Below are 22,850 nucleotides of genomic sequence, written 5' to 3'. Positions count from 1 at the left end.
GGAGAAGGGCACGACAGAGGATGAGATGGTTGGATGGCATCACCGATTCAATGGACATGGGTTTGGGTGGACTCCGGGAGTTGGTGATGGACAGGGAGGCCTGGCGTGCTGGGGTTCATGGGGTCGCAAAGAGTCGGACACGACTGAGAGACTGAACTGACTGACTGACTGAATGATTAAATCAGCGTAGCTTAATTTCATCGCCTCTCGGAGGAAGGCAACGTTTTAATATAGGAAGTTACAGGAAATCAAAGGAGCAGGTAGAGAGTGCTGGGGGCGCCGGGGTGGTCCTCTCGGTCTGGGAGGGAAGGCGGCTTGTCTAACGATTCAAGAACAGCCGCGGCGCCGTTAGGGGGCGCTCGCGAGGCCGCCGCAGGAATTCGCGCCCTCCTGTTACATGCCCCAGTAACCCCGGCGCGCCTGCGACCGAGAGTAACCTCGCGGTCGGGTGACAGCCCCCCTCTACCCGACTCTCGCCTGCTCCGTCTCAGCCAATAGAGAGGCAGCGCACGAGCCGGCCGGACTCTCGCCCGCCCCGACTCCTCCCCCGAGCTGTTAGAACTGAGTTGTACAGTCCTCCGCCGCCGGCTTCTTACTTTTCCAATCGCGGGTCTGGTTCCCGGTTCCAAGCCCCGCCCCCGGCCTGCCCCGCGTTCTTTCCCGGGCCGAGTCACCTTTGCCTTACAAATATGAGGCCCCGCCCCCGGCCTACCTTGCCGCGTGAGGCCCCGCCCCCGGCCCGGGCTGACCAATGACCGGCTGAGTCCGGAGCCTCTGGGCGGGTCTGCAGCCAATGCGCACGCCGTGGGCGGGCTCCGGGCCGGAATTGGGGGTGAAGCTCAAGCGCTGTGCCCACATTCGGGGCGCGCGGAGCAGAGGGGTCCCTGGGGGACGCCCGGAGCTAAGATGGCGTCCGCAGCCGAGGGGGACATGGAAGCGGAGCTGACGAGGGGGCTGCGGTGGGATTTCCAAGACCTGAGCCTTAACAAGTTGGCGACGTCCCTGGGCGCGTCAGAACAGGCGCTGCGGCTCATCATCTCCATCTTCCTAGGTAAGGACCCCTCGCAGAGTCCCCGGGAGACGGGGATGTGACCTCACCGTCTTCTCGGAGCCACGGGGAGGGCTTTTCGGGGTGCGGATGTGAATCCTCGCACACACCAACCAGCTGTGGAGAGGAAGATGACACTATTCTGGAGTCTGGGGGCACTGTACCCTCTGAACCTCTTCACCTTTCCCTTCGACCCCTCTTGTACCCTTCTGGCCCCTCATTGGGCGCCACCACCCTCATCCTGTCATGCTCTGCCCTGTGTCCCCACGACCTGTCCTTATTTGTCTCTCTCTTGAGTTCTACTCTCTGTCCATGTGTACTGCTGTTATTAATATCAACCCTCAGACACGCGCGCTTCTCATTGGCAGGTATAGGCTTCCTAACTTAGATATTTTAGTCCTATGGACCCGTTCAGCCCCATACTCCATGCTTGCATATTCTGTGTCTCTTGTGTGCATTGCCAGCTTGTATTACACTCTCGTCTTTTTGTCCCGTTTCTAATTTCTTCTTTTAACCATACTGCTTTTTCTGGTCATTAGCCACCCACCTGTCATTTACCGTGGAATATCATTTTAGTACTGGGCTTGGAAAACAGGGTTGGCAAGCCCTTAAAAACTATTCACGCTACCCCAAGCGTGTTTTACACACGTGGTTCAAAGGATGTGGTGTATTTGCATTTATGTCCCAACAAACCCTATTGTAACTGGTTTATGGGCTTTTTTACTGCATCCTTCCTCTATGGTTTTTTTAATAGCCAAGCAGCATGGCATGGTAAGAAAAAAAAAAGTGTGTGGACTTGGAGGGCAAAAAAATCAGTCCTGCTGCGCACAAACTGGGATGCTGGGCAAACCACTTAACTTCTCTGGGCCTTTAGATGAAATGAGCATAATAATGCCTATCTGATAGGACTGCTATAAAGTCTGGTAGGAATTCAAAGGTCATAAGCTGATATTAAATATTTGAGTAGTTGGAAGGCTTTATGAAGGTTACGGGACTTTAGCTAGGAGAGTAGGGGTGGTGAAGAATTAAACACACCAGACTTGGGGGGGAGGATGGGTGCAGGAGCAGGTCTGAACCACAAGAAATTTGAGATAAATTTGGGCAGATGTGGAAAGCCTTAAATGCTGGTATGTAATATCACCTAAAGGGTGCTAATACGATCCAGATAATGGGAAAGGCATTAATTCATATTTAAACAACCTTGGGTAATATCATTGTCATTTGCCCATAGCACATCAAGCCAAGATACTATTTCTGTCTTCCAGATAAAGATCACCTTTACCTTCTCTTGTAGAATTACAAAATTTTAGAGGTGGCAGGAACATTAGGTTGTGGAACTTATTTGCTGTCACCCAGATCTAACCCAAATTTATTAGTACTTCAATCTAGGGTTCTTTGCACCACACCAGCTTTGAACTTCCTACTTCTTCACCCTTGTTTCCAGGCCCAGTTATTTGTTGGGATTATAATTGACAATTAAGAGTGTTTACATTTCATTCATTAGGAAGTCAGCTGTTGATGTCTCAACTATAAATGGAGATTGTAACACAAGGAGCAACAAATTATAAGGGACAACCTGTTAAATGGAGCTGCGGCTAGAATTAGGCTTGGAATCTGTCTTTTTAGTGGTGACATAATCAAATACAGCCTACACACTTGTAGTGGACGACTGTGTACTATCATGGGGCATACACCTGTCTAGAAAGTTGTTGTCTCCATAGCCTACCCCTCTAACCTCATCCTCTCATTACCACCAAGCATCAAGGTAATAAAAACTTGGTATAATACATCCATCACACTCCTGAGCCCCTTTGCCCATCCTACCATGGCCCACATCCCCCCTTCCTAGCCCACATGTGTCATTGCCTTCAGTAACTCATAGTATATCTCATTTTTAGGTCAATTTGGGTTCACATTGACCCCCAAATTGATCAGGCCTAAGTTTCACACATGGATGTATAGGATTGTATTTTCTAGGTTTATGTTACATACATATACAGAAACATACATTGATAAGCTTGTTGACAAGTACATGGAAGAAAGGGTGCATTTTTCTGGTTGTAAATATGCTTCTCCTACAAAAGTATCATCACTTCTGTGTATTGTAACCTAGAAACCAGTAGCCTTTCAGCAATGGAGTTCCTGAACCACCTCTCCTGGGGAACTGGGATACTGGAGGAAATCCTTGTCTGAGGTACCGAAAGGCCTGTAGTTGGAAACAATTTCTGACTCACTTTCTACTAACGAGATTAATTTTGGTTAAAAGCACTGAAATGCAGGTCCCCTGAAGGAAGAGTTGGGTATATCAGACATTCACATTTTAAAGGGATAAAATATGAGTGTCTCACTGTTTTAGTTAGATAGTCTCATTACTGGTTCCCTAACATCTTTCCCTGTTTGAGTTGTGTGCTGATCTTGATCTACCCAGCATTAGCCCTCAAACCTTTTGAACTGGGGCCCATGGTGAGAAATAACATTTTACATCATGACCCAGTAAACACACAGATGTATACTTGCATTGGAAACAGAAGTTTCAGGAAACATTACTCATCCTGAATATAAGTAGTGTGCTTAGCTATTTTCTATTTTATTTTTTAGTATCATTTTTAACCTACTAAATTGATTTCAAAACCCACTAATGGATTACAGCAAGCAGTTTTAAAACTCCTGAGTTAGAGGCTGTAATTTTTTGATATTGGGTGCTGCAAGGAAAGGGTGGGTTTATGAGCACTGCTGCACTGGAGAATTTCAAACAGGCAGAGGACGCTGTCAAGAGGGGCATGTGTGTGTCTGTCTTGCGTCTGATTGCCAGGAGTTTGGTGGAAGATAAATTTTGCTGTGAGCTCTGGTGCTGGCAGATGCCACTGGAAAACATCTCCAGTTCAACAACTCAGGTCTCCTCGTTCCTCAGCATAATTAGCAACACGAATTGTTCCAAATAAATTCAGCAAGATGTACCTGTTATGGGTGAAGCACTGTGCTTGGCCCTGCAAAGGAGTGGGCAGTGGTACAGGATGAGTAATGGGGCTGGGCACCCGAAGGTATGACCTGTGGTCTGCTGGGGGCAGGGAACAGGCACGCGAGAAGTACTCTCGTAACCATAATAACAGGCGGCACTCTAGGTGCTGGCAGAGCTTCCCAGAGTTTTAGGAGGTTTAACGACTGGACCTTTAATGAACTTTGAAAGTCAAATAGGGTTTCAGCAGACTGAGATGGTGAGGAATAGGGACTAAGGCAAGGATGTGTGGTGACACATTCCAGGAACAGGAAAGACTGGAAATGTAGGTTGTGGATCCTTGAAAGCCAAGGGAAGACGTGTGTGCTTACTGAAGCGGGTGATCAGGAGCCATCGCAGATACTTGAAAGGGGAGCGATGGGCCAGCACTGTCCTGGGAGCGGATCCAGGAGTACAGAGTAGTTTGGAAGATAGATTCCGTGACTACTTTTCATCTACACAGCTGCACGCACCAGAAACCAGGCTTATCAGCACCCCCCTCACTCTGCCCTCACCCCAATCACCGAGTTCTATCAGCACCACCTCCAAATTGTGCCTCAGATACACTCCTTCCCTCCATCATCACAGCCACTGACCATCTGTCACCAAAACTGCCCGAATAGCCCCTGGACAGGTCTCTATAGTTTCTTCCTGTCCACCCAGTCCATTCTCCCTGGCTCAGCCAGGGTGACCCGTCCCCATCCCTCTCTTGGCTGAGCCCCCACCAGGGGTTCCATATACCCCTGGGAATCTCCCACTCCAGTTTCAACCCGAGCAAGTTCACAGCCTTGTGGCCACGTGGCCTTGCCCCAGCTCCTCAGAAAAGGCATCAGGCCCTTTGCACCTGAGCCATGGTACCTGCTGATCCGGCTGCCAAGAGCACTCTGTGCTCATTACCCACCTCACCGAGCCTTTTCCTCTTTCGGGCCTCGGTTCAGATTGTCACTTCCTCGCAGAGTCCTTGCCTGCCTCTCATTTTAAGTTATGTGACCTGTTGTACTTTCTCCTCCAGACTGAAATCCCCTTCTGAGTGAGTACACATGCCAACACGTGATTATGTATTTGCAGATGAGGGCAGCAGTCGTTTAAGTTCCGTTCATCAGTTGAATACAGTACCTGCCTTGTGGAAAAGGCCCAATAGATATTTGCTGAATAAGTGAAAGTGTGGATGAATGACTTGACAACTGATTGCCTGAAAGAGAAAGAAGTATAATAGTTGGGAAAAAACAAAAAACAAAAAAACAAGCTCAGTTCTTCTGCCAGGGGAGCTGAAAAGGTGACGGTGACTTTCACAGATGTGGAGAGGTCAAGTGAGAGTTAGATGTTGTTCAGTGCCAGGGAATGACCTAGTTTGGGGACTGGCTTTTAGGTTCAAAGGGCACCTCCGGCTTGTCTTGTGAAGCCTAGTCTTGAGCTTGAAAACTGTTGATAAGGGTTGATAACAGTTAGTTTTAGAAGTCAATACTGGAGAAGGGAATGGCTACCCACTCCAGCATCCTTGCCTGGAAAATCCCATGGACAGAGGAGCCTAGGGGGCTATAGTCCATGGTGTCACAAAGAGTCAGACACGACCCTACTAACACATTTCACTTTTCAGTGGTATCATAATTGAATCAGGGAGGGACTGAAATGCCACAGAGATGCTTACAGAGAGGGAAGAGAATAGAGTGTATTGATAATGGCATTGGTAGCTGACATTTATAAAGTGCTCAACAGTACCCCGCCTGGCCTGCCAATTACCCCTAAGTTATGTACAGTCCTCTTATTAGCTGCCTCGTGCAGATAGGAAGCTGTGACCTCCAGCTCATACCCGTTTCTGCCCACCTCTGAAACCCCTGCTCTTTACCATCTCGGGACTGGGAGGAGCGTGTGGGATGGGAAAGACAAAGGCCCTTGGTATCCTCTACTTTTTACTTTCGACATGACTGAACCAAGATGTAATCAGCATGTTAGGTAACTCTCAGCAGCCAAAGATGGCATCAGCCAAATGGAGCAGATGGCCACCCCACCTAGCACAAGCTCCTCCTTCAGGCTTGACCATGACTACGGCTTGACTGGTAGACTCGTCTAAAGTGGCACTTGAGGGTGAGGACTGTTTCCTTGGAGCTTCAGAATCAGCACCACTATGGTTAGCAACCTTTAAAATCAAAGGAGGTCCTACAGTTCAGCTCCCTTTGGACCAGAGTCAGGCCTGGCCCTTCACAACTAAATCCGTCATTCAGGGCAAAAAGCTTTTTTTTCTTTCAAGTAGCAAAATGAAGAGCCCACAGCTAGGCGCAGTGGAAACTGAGCAACATTAATGAGACAAATGAGACTTCTGACCGTAATACAAAGCACGGTCCAAAAATCCTATGACTGTGAAGTGAGGAGGTTGTCCTAAAGACTTTCAAGGCCTTGTCTCGTCCCAAAAGGCTAGGTCCATTCTTCATTTTAGACTTTTATCTTTATTCTAATTCATGGCCACAAATTTCATCATAACCTAAAGCTTCCTGTTGGGATTTCTTTTAACTATATTTTTCCAACTTTTTAATCCACACTCCAATATCATACATTGCACAAAAGTTCATGTTTGAATGGCAATATAACTTTAATGTCAAACAGAACCATTTCTTTGCAGTATGCATGGGTGCTCAGTCACTCAGTCATGTCCAACTCTTTTCGACCCCACAGACTGTAGCCCACCAGGCTCCTCTGTCCATAGAATATTCCAGGCAAGAATATTGAAGCCAGTTGCCACTTCCAACTCCAGGGGATCTTCCTGACCCAGGGATTGAACCTGCGTCTCTTGTGTCTCCTGCATTGGCAGGTAGATTCTTTATTCCTACGCCACCTGGGAAGCCCATTTCTTTGCAGAGACATGTGTAAAACAGGGCCCATGAGATTCTATGCACAGGGTAATTTAACAAAGCAATTACATGCCCACTGACATGAAATCTGTCTGGGCAGTCATGGGAACTCATTGAAGGAGTTCTGTCCAGCAGCCTTTTAAAAATGGGGTTCGGTCTTCAAAAAGGAAATGGCATTTCAGCTCGACCTTAAAAGGCATGGAAGATTCTAGTCAGGTGGAGATGGAAAGGGAAACTTTTCAACAACAAAGGGTAATGAGCATGTATGTGGAGAGTAGGAAAAGTGAGGAAGACCTGAGGAACAGCAAGCAGTCCAGCTTGGCTGGGACACCAGAGGTTCCATAAAGGAGCCGCAGAGGAAAGCATGATTGAGTCTTCAGGGGACAGGGATGGAGGGGGCGGGGTGTGATGTGACAGAGTGAGCTGGCAGGACAAGCATCTTTACAGACCTGCAGGCCTAGGTGCAGGTTTCTAAAATTAATTAAGATTAAATTTGGGGATTTCCCTGGCCATCCAGTGATTAAGCACACATGCACTAAAATAATTGCAGCCACAAAATAATTATAATAAGATTAAATAATGTGCCAACTCTTTCACCATCGACTAGTTACTAAGCTTTAGCCTTCCTTTTCCTCATGTTCCCAAAGGCCAATTTGAGTAAAGAATTGAGGTTAAGAGTTAAACGCTGTATCTGATACACATTTTTAAATTGTATTTAATTAATAACAAGCAGCAATATTTTGAAACAGAATACAGAATTGACCAGCATTTTTTAAAATGATATAGTCATCGAAGAGCTTGCCTATTTCTAGAGACCTGCCTAGGCAGACCCTTCGCTCTCATTCTGCTCTGGCCAAGTGTGAGAAAGAAGCGTTGTTCTGGGGAAGCTCTGAGGACCAGGTGAGATGGACTGTATCAATCCTTGGCCAAGCCTGACCCAGGATAGTTTTAAATAATTGTTCTCTCCTTTCCCTCAGTAGATATTCATCTCTTTCCTTTCTAGGGAGACTCCAAGTGTGGTCTTGGGACCAGCAGCATCAGACCTGCTAGGAACTTGTTAAGCAACCAGGTTCTCAGGAGGGACTAAATGAGAGACTCTCAGGATGAGGCCCAGTGATCCGTGTTTTAACAGCTCTCCATGTTATACACTTCCCCACTTGTCTGAGGACTGCGGGCTTAATGTGTGGCTTCAAGTCCCTTTTTTGTAACAGTTGATGTCCCCCATAGTACCTTAAACTTGTACCCTACGATCTTTGGGATAAACAAAATGCTCTCAGATTCTTTATAGCTTAGGTTTCCCCATTTGCTAACATCTCCAAATATTATTATTATTACTGAATCATAGGATTAATGTACTAATGACATTATTATATCATTATCATCTCTTGTCAGATAGATAAGCTCTGATTTCTTATCAAATAAGAAAGCTCTTTGATGACTATATTATTTTTTTAAATGCAGGTAAGTTTTGTATTCTGTTTCAAACTATTGCCGCTTGTTATGAATTAAATATAATTTTAAAAATTATTTATCAGATACAGTGCTTAACTCATTACCTCATCTTTAGTAAAATTTTAGGTCTTTAGGAACATGAGATATCTGATAATCTGTCTATTATCAGATAGGTAATAGAGATGATAATCTTTCCAGGCCTTCTGTTGTGACCTGTAGCTCTAACAAAAATTAGATGCCCTCATGCAATTCTAAGTGATTTGTCCTCCTGAAGCAGAGAGTTTTTAAGGTGGGGGCTGAAGGGTGTTGACATTTCCCCTGCAGTTACTGAAGTCAAGGGCAGGGAGATTTAGGGTCCACCTAAAATTCTCTTTGTGAAGCAATAATAGCTTCCTAGAGACCTCAAAGCTTAAGATTTGTGTATCCCAAAAGGTGCTGTATACATCTTTATTTCTCCCTATTTTCAAAGCTAGAATGTGGAAGGTGGCAAGTAAGACACGAAAATTAAGGATGAGTAATTTCTGGATAAGGATTTCCTTTTGGCTTAAAATGGATGGTTTTTTATTTTATTTATTTCTTGGCTGCATTTTGCGGCATGTGGGGCATGTGGGATCTTAGTTACCCAACCAGAGATTGAATCCACACCCCCTACATTGGGAGCATGGAGTCTTAACCACTGGACTACCAGGGAAGTCCCTGGATTGCTTTTTAAATCTGAGTTCCTCCCTGTTCAAGCAGTGGCTTTGAACATAAATGAGATTCATGAAACTCTGGACACCCTTAACGAAGGATTCTATCTGAGAACCTCATGTACCATAATTGTTAGCGATAGAGACTTCTGATGGAAATGTCATTGCATTCTAATTGTAGGGACCGTTTGTCAGAAAGCGGAGAGAAGTTCAGGACAAAAGTGATAAGACTCACGTTTTGTTCTTGATTCACATGAAGTCAAGTGGACAATTTAAATACCCCACACCAACCACAGGCTAAGTTTAAATTAAAAATAAAAAGCTTTTGTCAGTTAAAGATGCTTTTCAGTATCAAGTATCTGTCATATTGCTATGGCATTTTGATAAAAAAGCATACATGGTCATACCTGCTACACAAAATTATAAGTGGTAAGATAGTAGTTTTGTAGGCAACTAAGAGCTCACTATTAAAAAAAAGAGAAAGAACTCATGTGAGTATGTTGTGTGCAAATCTGAGGAGGATATGCAATCCCAGAAGGCTGAGCTTGGGTCGCTGTGTATTTGTATGTGCTGTAATGAGAAGTGGCTTCCATGTAGACATGCTCAATGGCTTACAGCCCTTGAGGTTTCCAGTTTCTGCTGTGATAGCGATTCTAAACTCAGATGGACTTGGACACCATTCTGGATTACCGTCCGCAAATATAAAACTTCTGTTTGCTAGCCAGCAAGCAGAAGCTAGCTGGCATAGTGCCCTTTAAGGCTCCCATGGTATATACCTCAGGCTCTGGTGGAAAAGATTGATTATAGTTGGAATACAATATACATGTATATTAAAATTAAGAATATTCAATTAAAAATATTGAACCAGAAGGGCTACTAGAAACCCTCATTCTTTAGCTAAAGAATAATTTGACCCCATGTTTTAGTTCTTCTTTAGTTCTTCTGAAAGAAGGAAACAAAAGCAAAACCTAGGAATTCCTATACAGCATTCGTGCTAAGTCGCTTCAGTGTCCAACTCTGTGCAACCTTATGGACTGTAGCCCCTCAGGCTCCTCTGTCCATGGAGATTCTCCAAGAGAGAATACTGGAGTGGGTATACCATGCCCTCCTCTGGGAGACCTTTCTGACCCAAGGATCGAACCCGCATCTCCTGAGTTTCCAGCATTGGAGGCAGATTCTTTACTGCTGAGCCACCTGGGAAGCCCCCCTAGATAACATGCATTTGTATTATTTATACTAAGAACCTAACAGTAATTATAGGGAGCCAGGTCATCATCTCACCAGAAGCTTCCAACTTCTTCAAGTCTTAATCTCGCTTTGTATTTTTAAGGTATATGTGCTTTTATTACATTCTAAAATACCTAACTTGGGGACTTTCCCTTGGTGGTCCAGGGTTAAGACTCCATACTTCCAATGCAGGGAGTGTAGGTTTGATCCCTGGTTGGGGAACTAAGATCCTGGCATGCCATAGGGTGCAGCCAGAATAAATAAATAAAATACAAAATTTTTAAATAGTTTTTAAAGTTCTTCCCAAATCTTCAAGTAATATTGAGATGCTGATAAAGAAATTGGATTTTTTTTTCAGCATGGATGGTGAGGGATAATGTGAACTTCATCAGAATTTTAAACTTTTTTGCATCAAAGGATACTATAAAGCAAGTGAAAAGAAATGAGAAACAGAAAAGAAAGAGAGAGAGAAAATACTTGTAAATCATTTATCTGGTAAGGGTCTAGTATCCAGAATATATCAAGAATTCTTATAACTAAACAATAAAAAGACAACTCGGTTTAAAAATGGGCAAAGAATACGAATAGACATTTGTCTAAAGAAGACATGCAAATGGCCAATAAGCACGTGGAAAGATGCTCAACATCTTTAGTCTTTGGGAATGCAGATCAAAGTCATAATGACATACCACTTCACACCTGCCAGGATGGCTGTAACCAAAAAAAGGAGTAAACAAATGTTGGTGAAGATGTGGGGAGATTAGAATCCTCATGTGTGGTTGGTTGGTGGGAACGTCAAACAGGGCAGCCCCTGAAAAAAGCAGTTTGGCAGTTTCTCAAAGTTAAGGAGTTATAGTAGGACCCAGCAGTTCCACCCCTAATTATCTACTCAAAAGAGTTGATGTATATGTTCACACAAAAACCTGTATGCACATATTCATCACATTATTATCATTGACAAACAGTGAATGACCCAACTGACAAATAGATAAAATATTAATATTCATAAAATGGAATATTCAGCCGTAAAAAGGAATGAAATACTGATAACTTCCTACAGCGTGGATGAACTTTGAAAACATGGTGCTGAGCAAAAGAAGCCAGACACAAATGGCCACGTAATGTCTGCTTCCATTTATGTGAGATGCCCAGAATAGGCAAATCCATAAAGACAGAAAGTAGATTGGTGGTTGGTGGGAATGAGAGGAGGGTTGAATTGGGGGTGACGGCTGAGAGGTGTGGGGTTTCTGGTTAGTGTGATAGAGGTATCGGGACATTAGTAGTGGGTGTGGTTGCACAACATTGCGAATGTACTAAAATTCACCAAATCCGCAGACCTGAAGAATAAAGGGTGACTACGTATGCTCACAAAGGTAGAGAAACAGAACCCAACAAATAACCACACCCGTTCAGATTCACAGGTTCAGTTAGAGGGTGCGATGCCTTTTGTCTTTTCTCCTGTTAGAATCCCAGCTGGTTCAGCAAGAGTTTATTGTTTCACTTGCTGGAATACTTGTTGCAAAAAGGAAGTCTCACCTACTTTGTTTGTACTTGCAATCCTAGATTTGGCAACTCTTCACAGGAGGAAGAAAAACTACCAAGACAAGTTATTTGGGAGGGCTGTGTAAAGCTAATTAGCCATTTGGCTGCCTTGGGGCAGCCACTTGGCAGCCTTGGGGCAACCCCTGGCCAGATCAAGTCACAACAGGAGTGAAGAACTCCAGTTTCTCCACTGAAAACCAGTGTCAGGAATCAAAAGGGGGAAAACAACTCAGGCTGCCACACACTAGTTCAAGACTTTTTGAGAGAGAACCATGAAGTGTAAAAGCCAAGAAGCAGGGAATAGAAGACTTCAGGCCTTTATATCAGGGAAAGAAGAGGAGGAAGCAGTAACACAAGGCACAAAAGAAAGAAAAGAAGTGAGAGGAGGGGCAGACAGGACCGAGCAGAGAAGATGAGTCTGGGGTTCTGCAGGCCTGGCCTCTCTCCCTGACCTGTGCTGAGCCTGTGCTCGCAGCTGGTAGACTTCTCTGTGGTAGACTTCTCTGGTAGGTGACGTCAGCACTCCTTCCCTTCTTGGACTTAAACAGGAATCCTGGGTCTGAAATACTGAGTTGGCCCAAATGTTCGTTCAGGTTTTTCTGTAAGATCTTAGGGCAGAGGATGAGATGGTTGGATGGCATCACTGACTCAATGGACATGAATTTGAACAAACTCCAGGAGATGGTGAAGCACAGGGAAGCCTGGCGTGTTGCAGTCCATGGGGTTGCAAAGAGTCGGACACCACTTAAAGACTGAATGACAATGACAACAAATGCCTAGTTTTGTTGTAGTGGTTGATTTTTTTTTTTTTTTTAATAATCCAGGATTTGTGGGACCTGAAAATTCTCTAATCTTGGTGACTTTCTTTAAGAAAAAGAATTCAAAAATATGTTACACGTTTTATAACAATGTATGACCCCGTGAGCATGTTGCTAGATGTATGATCACGTGAGCACGTTACTAGCTCCCACCTCCACCCCTGCACACACACACACCCACCCAGGCCTTAACAGACCCGTGCAGAGAAAGGGCCTCAGACTGAATGAAGCTGGATGAACTTCGTGGCAAATTGCCTTCTTCCTGGGAGTACTGGGGTCAACTCAGAGCTTTATTTTTGAAACTTGCTATAGACTTAATTTAGTTAAAATCAGATCAAGATGGGTGAAGACCAAAATTTCCCACCCCTAGCTCAAGGCTAGAGGCTTGAGCCTGAGAGTGTATGTCTTAAAACTGGTTAAAAGATCTCACACAGATTTTAAGAAGTTAGGTATAGATATGCTTGTATAAAATATTTGCTCATATGTAAATATTTCTTAAGTGGCCTCAAGGAAGTACATGTTTGATGCTTTTTTATGGATATTTTCTCTTATAATCTGCACAACAGCCTGCAAGATGGCTAGTATTTTCCCTCTTCACTGAAAGAAAAACACACAACCTAAAAATGGCAAGTTAAGTTTTATTCAGGGACTTTACTGAGGAATACAGCCTGGAAGACAGCCTCTTGGATGGCTCTGAGGAAGGCTCCAAAGAGATCAGGGATATATTAATATGTGAATTTTTTTTGCTTGGAAAAAAGCATGTAGTTGAGCTTCAGAGAGGCTTCCCTGTGGCTCAGACAGTAAAGAATCTGCCTGCAGTGCAGGAGACCAGGTTCAATCCCTGGGTCAGGAAGATTCCCCTAGAGAATGCCATGGACAGAGCGGCCTGTAGCAGGCTACGGTCCGTAGGGTCGCAAAGAGTTGAACACGACTAAGTAGCTAACACACACTTTGAGCATCAAAAGATTACTGCCAGTCACAAAAAGCAGACGTCTCAAGTTAATGATTTTAGTGCCTTTCTGTGTTATGTGAAGATGCCAGAATCTGGACTCGTTGAAACTGTCCCTTAGATATACATCTGAACTATCTAGACCAGTATCCAAAGCACAGAATCCTTCCAGTTTTTCTCCATCCTGAAGTCCCCCCTAGGTGCGCCATTGGTGGGCAGCTGCAGTGGCCGCTGGCGTGGTCCTTGAAGAACTGGAATGGGCGGGCCACATTCTTTTCTTTACATCACTACCTTAGACGTGAAGAAATCAAGGTACAAAGAATCTAAGTGATTTGCTCATGCGGCAAAGCAGAATTTCTCAACCAGATTACTCTTCATTCCTGAGTCTAGCTTTGATAATTTGGCTAGAAGTTGGCCACCATGTGGTTCGCTAATTTACAGAGATTTACAATGTGATAAAAAAGCACTCTCTGATTGTAAGCCTCAGGCTGCTATCTTTGCTAGCATTTCTGTGTGTTCACGTGCCTGAGGGTTGGTCAGCCTTTATTGTCCTGTTCCACAAGTCAACAGTGACTAGCAACTAACCTGCTAGCAAACAGCCTTAACATTCTTTCAGTCTATAAATTTTTGTCATAACAAAAAAACTATGTGACCATTTGCACAATCTGTAATAGTACAGAAAAGACTGTAATAGTGCAGACAGACATTCACAAATAGTTCCGAGCATATGATCAGGCTTGAGGTAGTCCTGAGGGCTGGCCCCTGACCCAGGGTGGCGGGGGTGGAGGGAAGCGGTGCTGACTTTTCCTAGGCTAAGAAGCCAGTGAGTACCTCTTCCCAGTGGGGTCATACAAGGGAATGTGGCTTCAGGGTCAGTCTGTTGTCTGATCATAACATCATAACTTCTCAGCCTCAGCACCAGTTTGCACACACAATTGCCAGCTTGTATCATTGGCGCTAACCTTAACATGGCCTTGCCTGTGAACTGCTAAGAGCCCCTGGCTTGAGTGGAACAATAAAAAACTGAGTTTTGATGGGACTTTGGGTGCAATTCAGGTTTAGGTTGTTTGGGTTAAGTGACTGAAAAAACTAATATGTCCTTTTTTTGTTGTTGTTCACACCATTCCACTTGGCTTATGAGATTTTAGTTCCCCAGCCAAGGTTTGAATTTGGGATCTCAGCATTGAGAGCACCAAGTCCTAATCACTGGACCTCCAGGGAATTCCCATTTAAAAAAAAAAAAACAAAAAACTTTTTAACCTTCATAAGAGCCTTTTTCCTTTCTCACAGATAACAGTCATTTACTAGTTTACCCTTAAAATGCCCCTTCTGTTCTTATTCCGAGGACATTTTGATCATTTATACCTGAATTCTATTCTATAGTCATCAAAATGTTTAAGATACTCAGCAGGAGGTCCCTTTCAGAAATGAATTGCACCCTAAGAAGATAGGCAGGGGGCGTCCCCAAGAACTGATGAAGAAAGAAAGAACAAGGAGTACCTAAATTTAGCAGAGATAAAGTTTTCAAATGGTTTTAGATAGGATGATAAGCAGACATGGGCATGCGTGTGTCTGTGAACAGAGAATCAGAGAATAACATAGCCGTAGCTTTAAAAGTGCACAGCTAGTGACTAGTGAGGCTTCCCTGGTGGCTCAGAGGTAACAAATCCACCCGCAATGCAGGAGATGCAGGTTCAGTCCCTGGGTCGGGCAGATCCCCTGGAAAAGGAAATGGCAACCCACTCCAGTGTTCTTGCCTGGAGAATCCCATGGACAGAGGAGCCTGGCGGGCTACAGGCCATGGGGTCAAAACAAGTCAGACATGACTGAGTGCCTGAACAACCACAGTGACTAGTGATGTGTTTGCCGGCCACCGCCAAGGTGCCAGGGCATGTGACAGGAGTATCAGCATAGAAGTCAAGTGATGTGGGTTCTAACTGGGGCTCTGCTCTATTAACCTGAGGCAAGCCAGTTAGCCCCTTTGGGCTTTGCTTTCTTCTCTCTCTAATCAAGGGTTTGGAGTCAGTGATTTATAAAGTTTCATGGGTTCAGAGAATCTGAATCCTATGGATAACCATTCAGCATGTGACTCAGCCTGAGCCGTAGAGGACTGTCGGAGTGGGGCAGGTGTGTTGACACCTTGGCCATACCATCAACAAGGCTTAATCTGCCGAATAGAGACAGGACCATTGTGAACAAATTCCAGAGGTGAGTGTCACCCCACCTCCAGGTCCATAATGTCCCAGTGTTCCCCCAGCTGACAGCGTGGTCAGTAACCAATCAGTTACCTATCACCGCAAAGAGCCAGAGTCACACAGGGCTTCACTCTCCTTCCTATCTCCATTTGTCTTCCTTTCCTCTGTATAGTTCTTCAGTATGAGGAATTTCCGCTTTGGTGAAAGAAAAGAAATGTGAGTGGCAGTTCTTCACAGTGGAAATAATCACGATAAAGCTAGCATGTGGAAATATGTGATAAAAAATAAACTGTCATTACCAGTAAGCCATTAGACGGCCACTTCCCTGGCCATCTGGTGATTAGGACTCTGCACTTCCAGTTAAGGTAGCGCAGGTACTATCCCTGGTTGGGGAGGTAAGATCCCACATGCCACATGGCCAAAGATAAATAAATAATACAAATAAGCCATGTTCAAAAGCAGTCCTGTTTTATAATCTAGTCTGTGATCCTTAGGAAAATTGAACTGAAACTTGATCATGAAAGTTGGCCTTTGCATTGTCCAAAGCAAAATACCCATTATCTGTGGGAACATTTCATAATTTAGAAAAATTTCAGCATTCAGATGATATAAGGCTGGAACAGGTTTTTCCATCCATCTTTTTTAGCTAGAAATTCCAGAGTTTCCATAATTTTGTCAGTGAACTATCCCTAAGAGCAGAGATGGACAGACATAGCCTTTTGGGGGGGATCCACTGTCTTCCATCCCTTTATCTCCAACGATAAGCATGAATTTTGAGTTTGAGATCAGTTTCAGTCATTTTACTCTAAGAAGCCTGTTGACCCTATGAACCAGATCTTCTCACAAGAGGTGAGGGTGAGTTGGCCTGGGCTGGAGGTATGTTACCCCATTGCTGAGGGCCAAGGCAGAAATGGGTAGACCGGAAAAAGAGGTGATGAGCTCAGTTTATTTTTGGCTGCATTGGGTCTTCATTGCTGCACGGGCTTTTCTCGTTGCAGTGAGCGGGTGCTATTCTCTAGTTGCATTTCTCGGTTTCTCATTGCAGTGGCTTCTTTTGTGCAGAGCTTGGGTTCTGGGACTTTCAGGCTTCAGTAGTTATGACACGTAGACTCAGTAGTTGTGGCTCCGGGGCTCTAGAGCACAGGCTCAGTAGTTGTGGTACATGGGCTTAGTTGCTCCATAACATGTGGGATCTTCCTAGCCCAGGAATCAAACCCATATCTCCTGCATTGGCACAGGCAGATTCTTTACCTCTGAGCCACCAGGGAAGTCCAATCCTCTTGATTTTTTTCCCCATTATATCAAATTCTGACTCTGTCTGGTTTTGCAAACCTTCCTGCCCCATCTGGTAGTCAGCCCGGTCTGTGACATGACTGCTCCATGCCCTCTCCTGCCTCTGGGTCTTTAGTACATCATTCTCCCTTGGAACTCCCTTCCCTTGTTTCGTCTCTGCTCATCCTTACTGCTCTGTTCATTATTGACCTCTTGTCTTCTCCAACCTCTACAACATTGGCTTTTCCATCAGTTAGCATTTACACAACATCATTGCTTGGTATTCTTTTCTCTCTAAAATGCTCCTTCAGAGTCTGAAAGCATCTCTTACAAATCTACCATAGTCTCCTTTTGCCTAATGCATTGCTGACCACATAATGGATGCTCAATACATATTTTATTCACTCCCTAGGATACAGAGTATTTGTTCATTCATTCTTTTATTCTCTCATCCATTCAACAAATATTTTTGAGAACTTTCTTGTACCAGGAACTCTATAAGGCACTTGCTGTACAGTGTGGGGGTGGGGGGGGGGAGAAAAAATCTTGCCTTCAAAGACCAATAAGTAGAATATACAGCATGTGGAAGAGTAGTAAGTGCCAGGGGAAAATAGGAAAGATGAAGTAGGAAAGAAAAACAGGAAGTGTGCGTTGGTGGCATACAGGGTGGGGCAACGTGTGCAATCTCAAGATACGGGGTCAGGGAAGGCCCCGCAGATAAGGTGACATTTCAGTAAAAACCTGAAGTGCTGGAGGGACTTGAGCTCATCAGTGAAAGAGCATCCCAGGCCAGGAACATATTAATGTGAAGGCTCTAAGGTTTGCACAAGCCTGCCATTCCAGGAAGGGCAGCCCAGAGTCAGAGATGAGTCAGAGCGGTGGGGGAGGGGCGGGCAGCTCCGTCTGGCATTCTGGTTGGACTTCAGCTTCTGCAGAGCAGAGCGTGACTGAAGGCCCTGGGGGAGATGAGTCAGGAGACGACAGTAATAACACAGGCCAGGGATGGCACCCACGTGGACCAGGGGAAGAAGTGGTCAGATTCTGGGTTCACTTTGCAGGTAGAACAGACAGGGTTTGCTGACAGATGGGGTTGCCTGTAGGAGGGGAGGGTATTAGGAGGAGGGGAAGGTGGCAGGGCCTCAGCCTTGCGCCAGCAGAAGGGCTGAGCAGAAGGCTTTGCTGAAATGAGGAAGCCAGGGGAGGAGCAGGCTTGCTGAGAGAGGGACATCAGCAGTTGAGTTTGAGGCCTATTACTTCTGAGGTGTCCGTTAGGTGGGTGCTGACTCCACATGGCACATGAGTGTGAAGTTCGGCGGAGAGCCTCGACGGGAGGGGGACATACAGGAGCCGTCGGCACTCACGGTGTTTGAAGCCAGGTGACTGGTGGAGGTCGCTGGGCATGCCTCTGTTAAAGGAGAGGTTGATCCCATCTCACACTACTGAGCATCTGATATGGACCAGGTTGAAATATGAGCCAGGACCTAGATACTCTACTAGTGAAACTGAGGACCAAAAGCAGTAACTCATCAACCAGCCTAAGGGGACAGCTAGTAAGTAGCAGAACTGGGATTCAGGCTGTCAAATCTCATCTTAACCTCAGAGTTGGTGTTCTTCTAACCATCCAGTGCCTTAATTTAACCGTACGTTACATTTTAGAAAAAGTGCTCTTGGCAAGCCAGAGTCAGTATCTTTCTAAAATAAATAGACAATGACTCTCCTTTTAAAGTGAAGATGAGAAGCAAATCCCTCAGTCATTTGATTGTCACATGGAATGAAGATTAGATTCAGAACCCCTGATACCACTTTCATCAGAATTTCTCAGATAAGACCTAGTTTACAGACACCCTCTATGTGAATCTGCATGTGTGTGTGTGTGACTTTGTGACTGCTTACAATATTTTAGGCTGTGCTGACTACTTTATATGCATTATCCCCTTTAGCCCTTACAATAATCATTGGAGCAGGTCCTGTCCCCATTTTACAGATGAGGAAACTTACACTCAAACTGGTATTAAGTGTCAATTACTGTAGGTCAACCCATCAGAAAATGAAGTACACAGGATAGCATGCTATGGGAGATCCAAAGACACAGAAGGACTTTAGGAAAAGACATTGTGAACGTGTGATAGTTTTTTTTTTTTTAATATGGAATGCTTCACAAATTTGCGTGTCATCCTTGCACAGGGGCCATGCTAATCTTCTCTGTATCGTTCCAATTTTTTTTTTTTTTTTAGTATATGTGCTGCCGAAGCAAGCACGTGTGATAGTTTTAATTCGGAACAGAAGTATAAGGAATGGCAACATGTATTACATAATGATTTTGCCAAATGAGTCTTTGTCCTAAGCACCATGTATTTAAGGCATGAGTCCAAAGCGCAGGGTCATGAATTAATTGTGGTCTACAGTAACCCTAAAGAAGGAGACACTTGAACTGAGTGTTTTTCAAGAATGGGTAGGACTTCACTTGGTTAGAGGAGTGGTTGAAGAAGGTGTCCCACCCAAAGAGACTGGTATGAGTGAAGGTCTAGAGATGAAAGATATAAGACATGTTTTGTTTGGTTTTTTGGGGGGGCTGTTGTGGTTTTGTGTGTTTGGCTGGATTTTTCTTTTTTTGGCCACACCACATTACATGTGGGATCTTAGTTCCCTGACCAGGGATTGAACCCTGGAGGGCCCTCGGCAGTGAGAGCGCAGAGTCCTAACCTGTGGACCACTGTGGAATTCCTGACACAAGGCATGTTTGAGCAGAAACTAGCATATCAGTTAGCTGGAGGAAGACGGTGGAGGCTTTGCCCAGAAATGTAGTTTAGAAGGTAGATCTTAAAAAAAAAAAAAGAAGGTAGATCTTGAATCTTGGACTTGGGAGCTGGTGCTGTGTGGAGTGGTCAGGTCGAGTCACTGATGGCTTCTGAGCAGGAGTGGCAGAGAGAGCCCCCTGGTGGAGGATGTCAGAGGAGGCAGCTACAGGCAGAGATGAGGTCGTGGCAAGACTTGAAGCCGGGAGCACTTGAGGGCCTTCCCTGCGGATGTAACGTGGGAAAGAAGAGGATGCGATGGTGGCGAGAGACTTTGGAAAGGAGGAAGCAACAGGATTTGGTGGGGGAAATCCATGGCAGTCCTTATGGCTGAGAACTCTGGACTTCCACTGCAGGGAGCATGAGTTCAATCCCTAGTTGGGGAACTAAGATCCTGCAAGGCTTGTGGTGCGGCCAAAACAAAAACAAGCCAGGATTTGGTGATTAGATATGGGCACTGAGGAGAAAGGGAAGAGGCAGAGACAACTTCACGCCTTTGAATGTCGCTGTGTGGCCCAGAGAGCAGTAACATTAATCAACAAAAGAAGAAGCTGAGAGAAGCCTGAATCAGGGGAAAGCCCATGTCTTATTTACACAGAGATAGAGATGGTACAAGATATCAAACTGAAAATGCCCCGCCAGGAAGTAGGAAATGTAGAACTGAAACCTGAGAGGTCAGGATTAAAGATGTGAGGTTGTCTTTGGCATAAAGATCACGTTAAGTTACATGAGAGTAGATGGGCTGTCCAATGAGATGGTGTAGAGAGCATAGCAGAGGGTTGGGACTGACTGGAGGTTAGCCATGTTTAGGAGTCGGAAGAAAAAGCCTTCAGTGAAAGAGGCAAAGGAGAGGTTGGTGCAATTTGTCACCACCCTTTGACAAATCAAAGCTCAAAGCAAGTGGAGAGTAAGAGTGAACATTTAGGGATTTTCACAGCAGTTCGATAGTGCCACATCATCCAAGCCCATGACTTTGTACTTTCCTGAAGTATCGCTTCGCAGCAGATGGGAAATTTTAAAAACTGATCTGTACCACCAACCGAGAAGTGCTGCTCAGCAGCCAAATGAGCCAAACAGTCTGCTCCTAGGTACATACCCAAGAGGACGGAAAACATGCACCGTGCAAAAAGTGATACAGGAATCTTCACAGCAGCCTTCTGCTTAATATCCCCAAAGTGGAAACAACCAAGATGTCCATCAACTGATGGCTAGATGAATGAAGTATGATCTGTCCAAACGAAGGAATGTTATTCAGCCATAAAAAAATAATGGAGTACTGCTACATGGTACAGCGTAAGTGAACCTCAGAAACAGGGCGCTGAGTGAAAGAAGCTAGGTACAAAAGTCCACGTGTGGTGGGACTCCGCTTTTATGAAATACCCAGAACAGGCAAGTCTGTAGAGTCAGAAAGTGACTTTGTCACCAGGGTCTGTAGAGTGACCACTAACAGGGATGGGGTTTCTTGGGGGCGGGGAGCAGGGGGTGAAAACATGCTGGAATTTAGACATTCCAGTGGGGACATTATACAACCTTATGAATGTACTAAAAACCACTGCATTCTACACTCTGATGAATTTGATGGTGTGTGAAATACATCTCAATAGAATAAGAAAAAAAGAGGAAACTGATCATCTCAAAACCAAGGACAGAGAAACTTTCCAAAAAAATAAAATACAGAAGGAGGGACTTCCCTAGTGGTCCGGTGGCTAAGACTCTGCCCTCCTGGTCAGGGGGCCCGGGTTCAATCCCTGGTCAGGGAACTAGATCCCACATGCTGAAACTGAGACTCAGTGCCACCAAATAAATAAATTTTTAAAAAAAAGAAGGAGCAGTTGAGGAAAGGAGGGAGGAAGAAAAGCCTGTTGATTTAGGGTGCTTTAACCCGGAAGATTAAGCCAAAACACCATTCCGTGTCAGCATTTCTCCAAGTGTAGTCCATGAACTCCTATGGGTCCCTGAGAACTTTAAAGTTATTTTCAGAATAAAATTAAAATGTTATTTGCTTTTGTCATTGGCACTTGACAGTGCAGAAGCAATGGTGGGTAAAACTCTGCTGGTCCCTAAGCATGAGTGAAGGTGAGGACACCAAACTGAACCAGCATACCCTACATTCTTCACCACCATGCAGTCGCTCGAGAAAGGGCAGATCCAGGACTTCCCTGGCAATGCAGTGGTTAAGAATCCACCTTCCAGTGTAGGGCACACAGGCTTGATCTCTGGTCCAGAAACTGAGATCCCACATGCCTGGGGGCAGCTAAGCCCATGTGACACAAGTAGAGAAGGACTCGAGCCGCAACTACTAAGTCCAAGTGCCACAGCAAAGATCCAATGCTGCCAAAAAATAAATGCTAAAAAAAACAAGGCGGGGGGTGCACAAATCCATCCACTGTCCACTCATTGGAAAAGACCCTGATGCTGGGAAAGATTGAGGGCAGGAGGAGAAGGAGGAGCAACAGAGGATGAGATGGTTGGATGGCATCACTGACTCAATGGACATGAATTTGAACAAACTCCAGGAGATAGTGAAGGACAGGGAAGCCTGGCGTGCTGCAGTCCATGGGGTCGCAAAGAGTCAGATACAACTGAGCAACTGAACAACAACCAAAGAGTGTCCTGGATGAAGCATAAAATCTCAACCCTGAGTACATGTCTTTTTAACATTCTGTTTGAAGAACTGAGACACGTGCATGGAATACCCTCTGTCCCAAAGTAGAAGTGTCTCAAAGCAAAGCACCTGTGCCCTGGCTCAAACTGCACGTTGAATTGACAGCTTCTCTTACACAGAAGACCATTTTCACGTGAAAAAATGACTGATAGACAAACTGGTTGTTTAGACTGGGCATTTGGCAGATAGCTTCTTGGAAATGTGCAAAGTGAGCCTGTCACTTCAAGGAACATTACTGACAGTGTTTGTAATTAGTGATAAATTTCAACTTTCAAGTGAAAATTTGAATTTTGCAAAACTTATATTTGCTACCATGAGCTAGACAACTTCCCATTTTATAAAGACTTCTCTGCTGAA

At 44.9% G+C, this 22,850-nt stretch overlaps 1 protein-coding gene and 1 pseudogene across 1 annotated transcript in view; one reads left to right on the top strand and one right to left on the bottom strand.

The window, feature by feature from the left end:
* Window positions 1–804: 804 nt before the first annotated feature.
* LPCAT3 (lysophosphatidylcholine acyltransferase 3) overlaps window positions 805–22,850 on the top strand; it is a 33,347-nt gene continuing 11,301 nt past the window's right edge. Inside the window, exon 1 of the mRNA XM_043440261.1 lies at window positions 805–1,051. Within this exon, the coding sequence (XP_043296196.1) occupies window positions 907–1,051 (145 nt within the window). The 5' untranslated portion in view covers window positions 805–906. The remainder of the gene's footprint in view (window positions 1,052–22,850) is intronic.
* Window positions 19,173–19,287, bottom strand: LOC122424099 (annotated as a pseudogene).

Source organism: Cervus canadensis, chromosome 21 (assembly GCF_019320065.1).
Source record: "Cervus canadensis isolate Bull #8, Minnesota chromosome 21, ASM1932006v1, whole genome shotgun sequence".
In the NCBI taxonomy this organism is placed as follows: Eukaryota; Metazoa; Chordata; class Mammalia; order Artiodactyla; family Cervidae; genus Cervus; species Cervus canadensis.
Note: the sequence above shows the minus strand (reverse complement) of the source record. Positions and strands in the feature narration are given on the sequence as shown.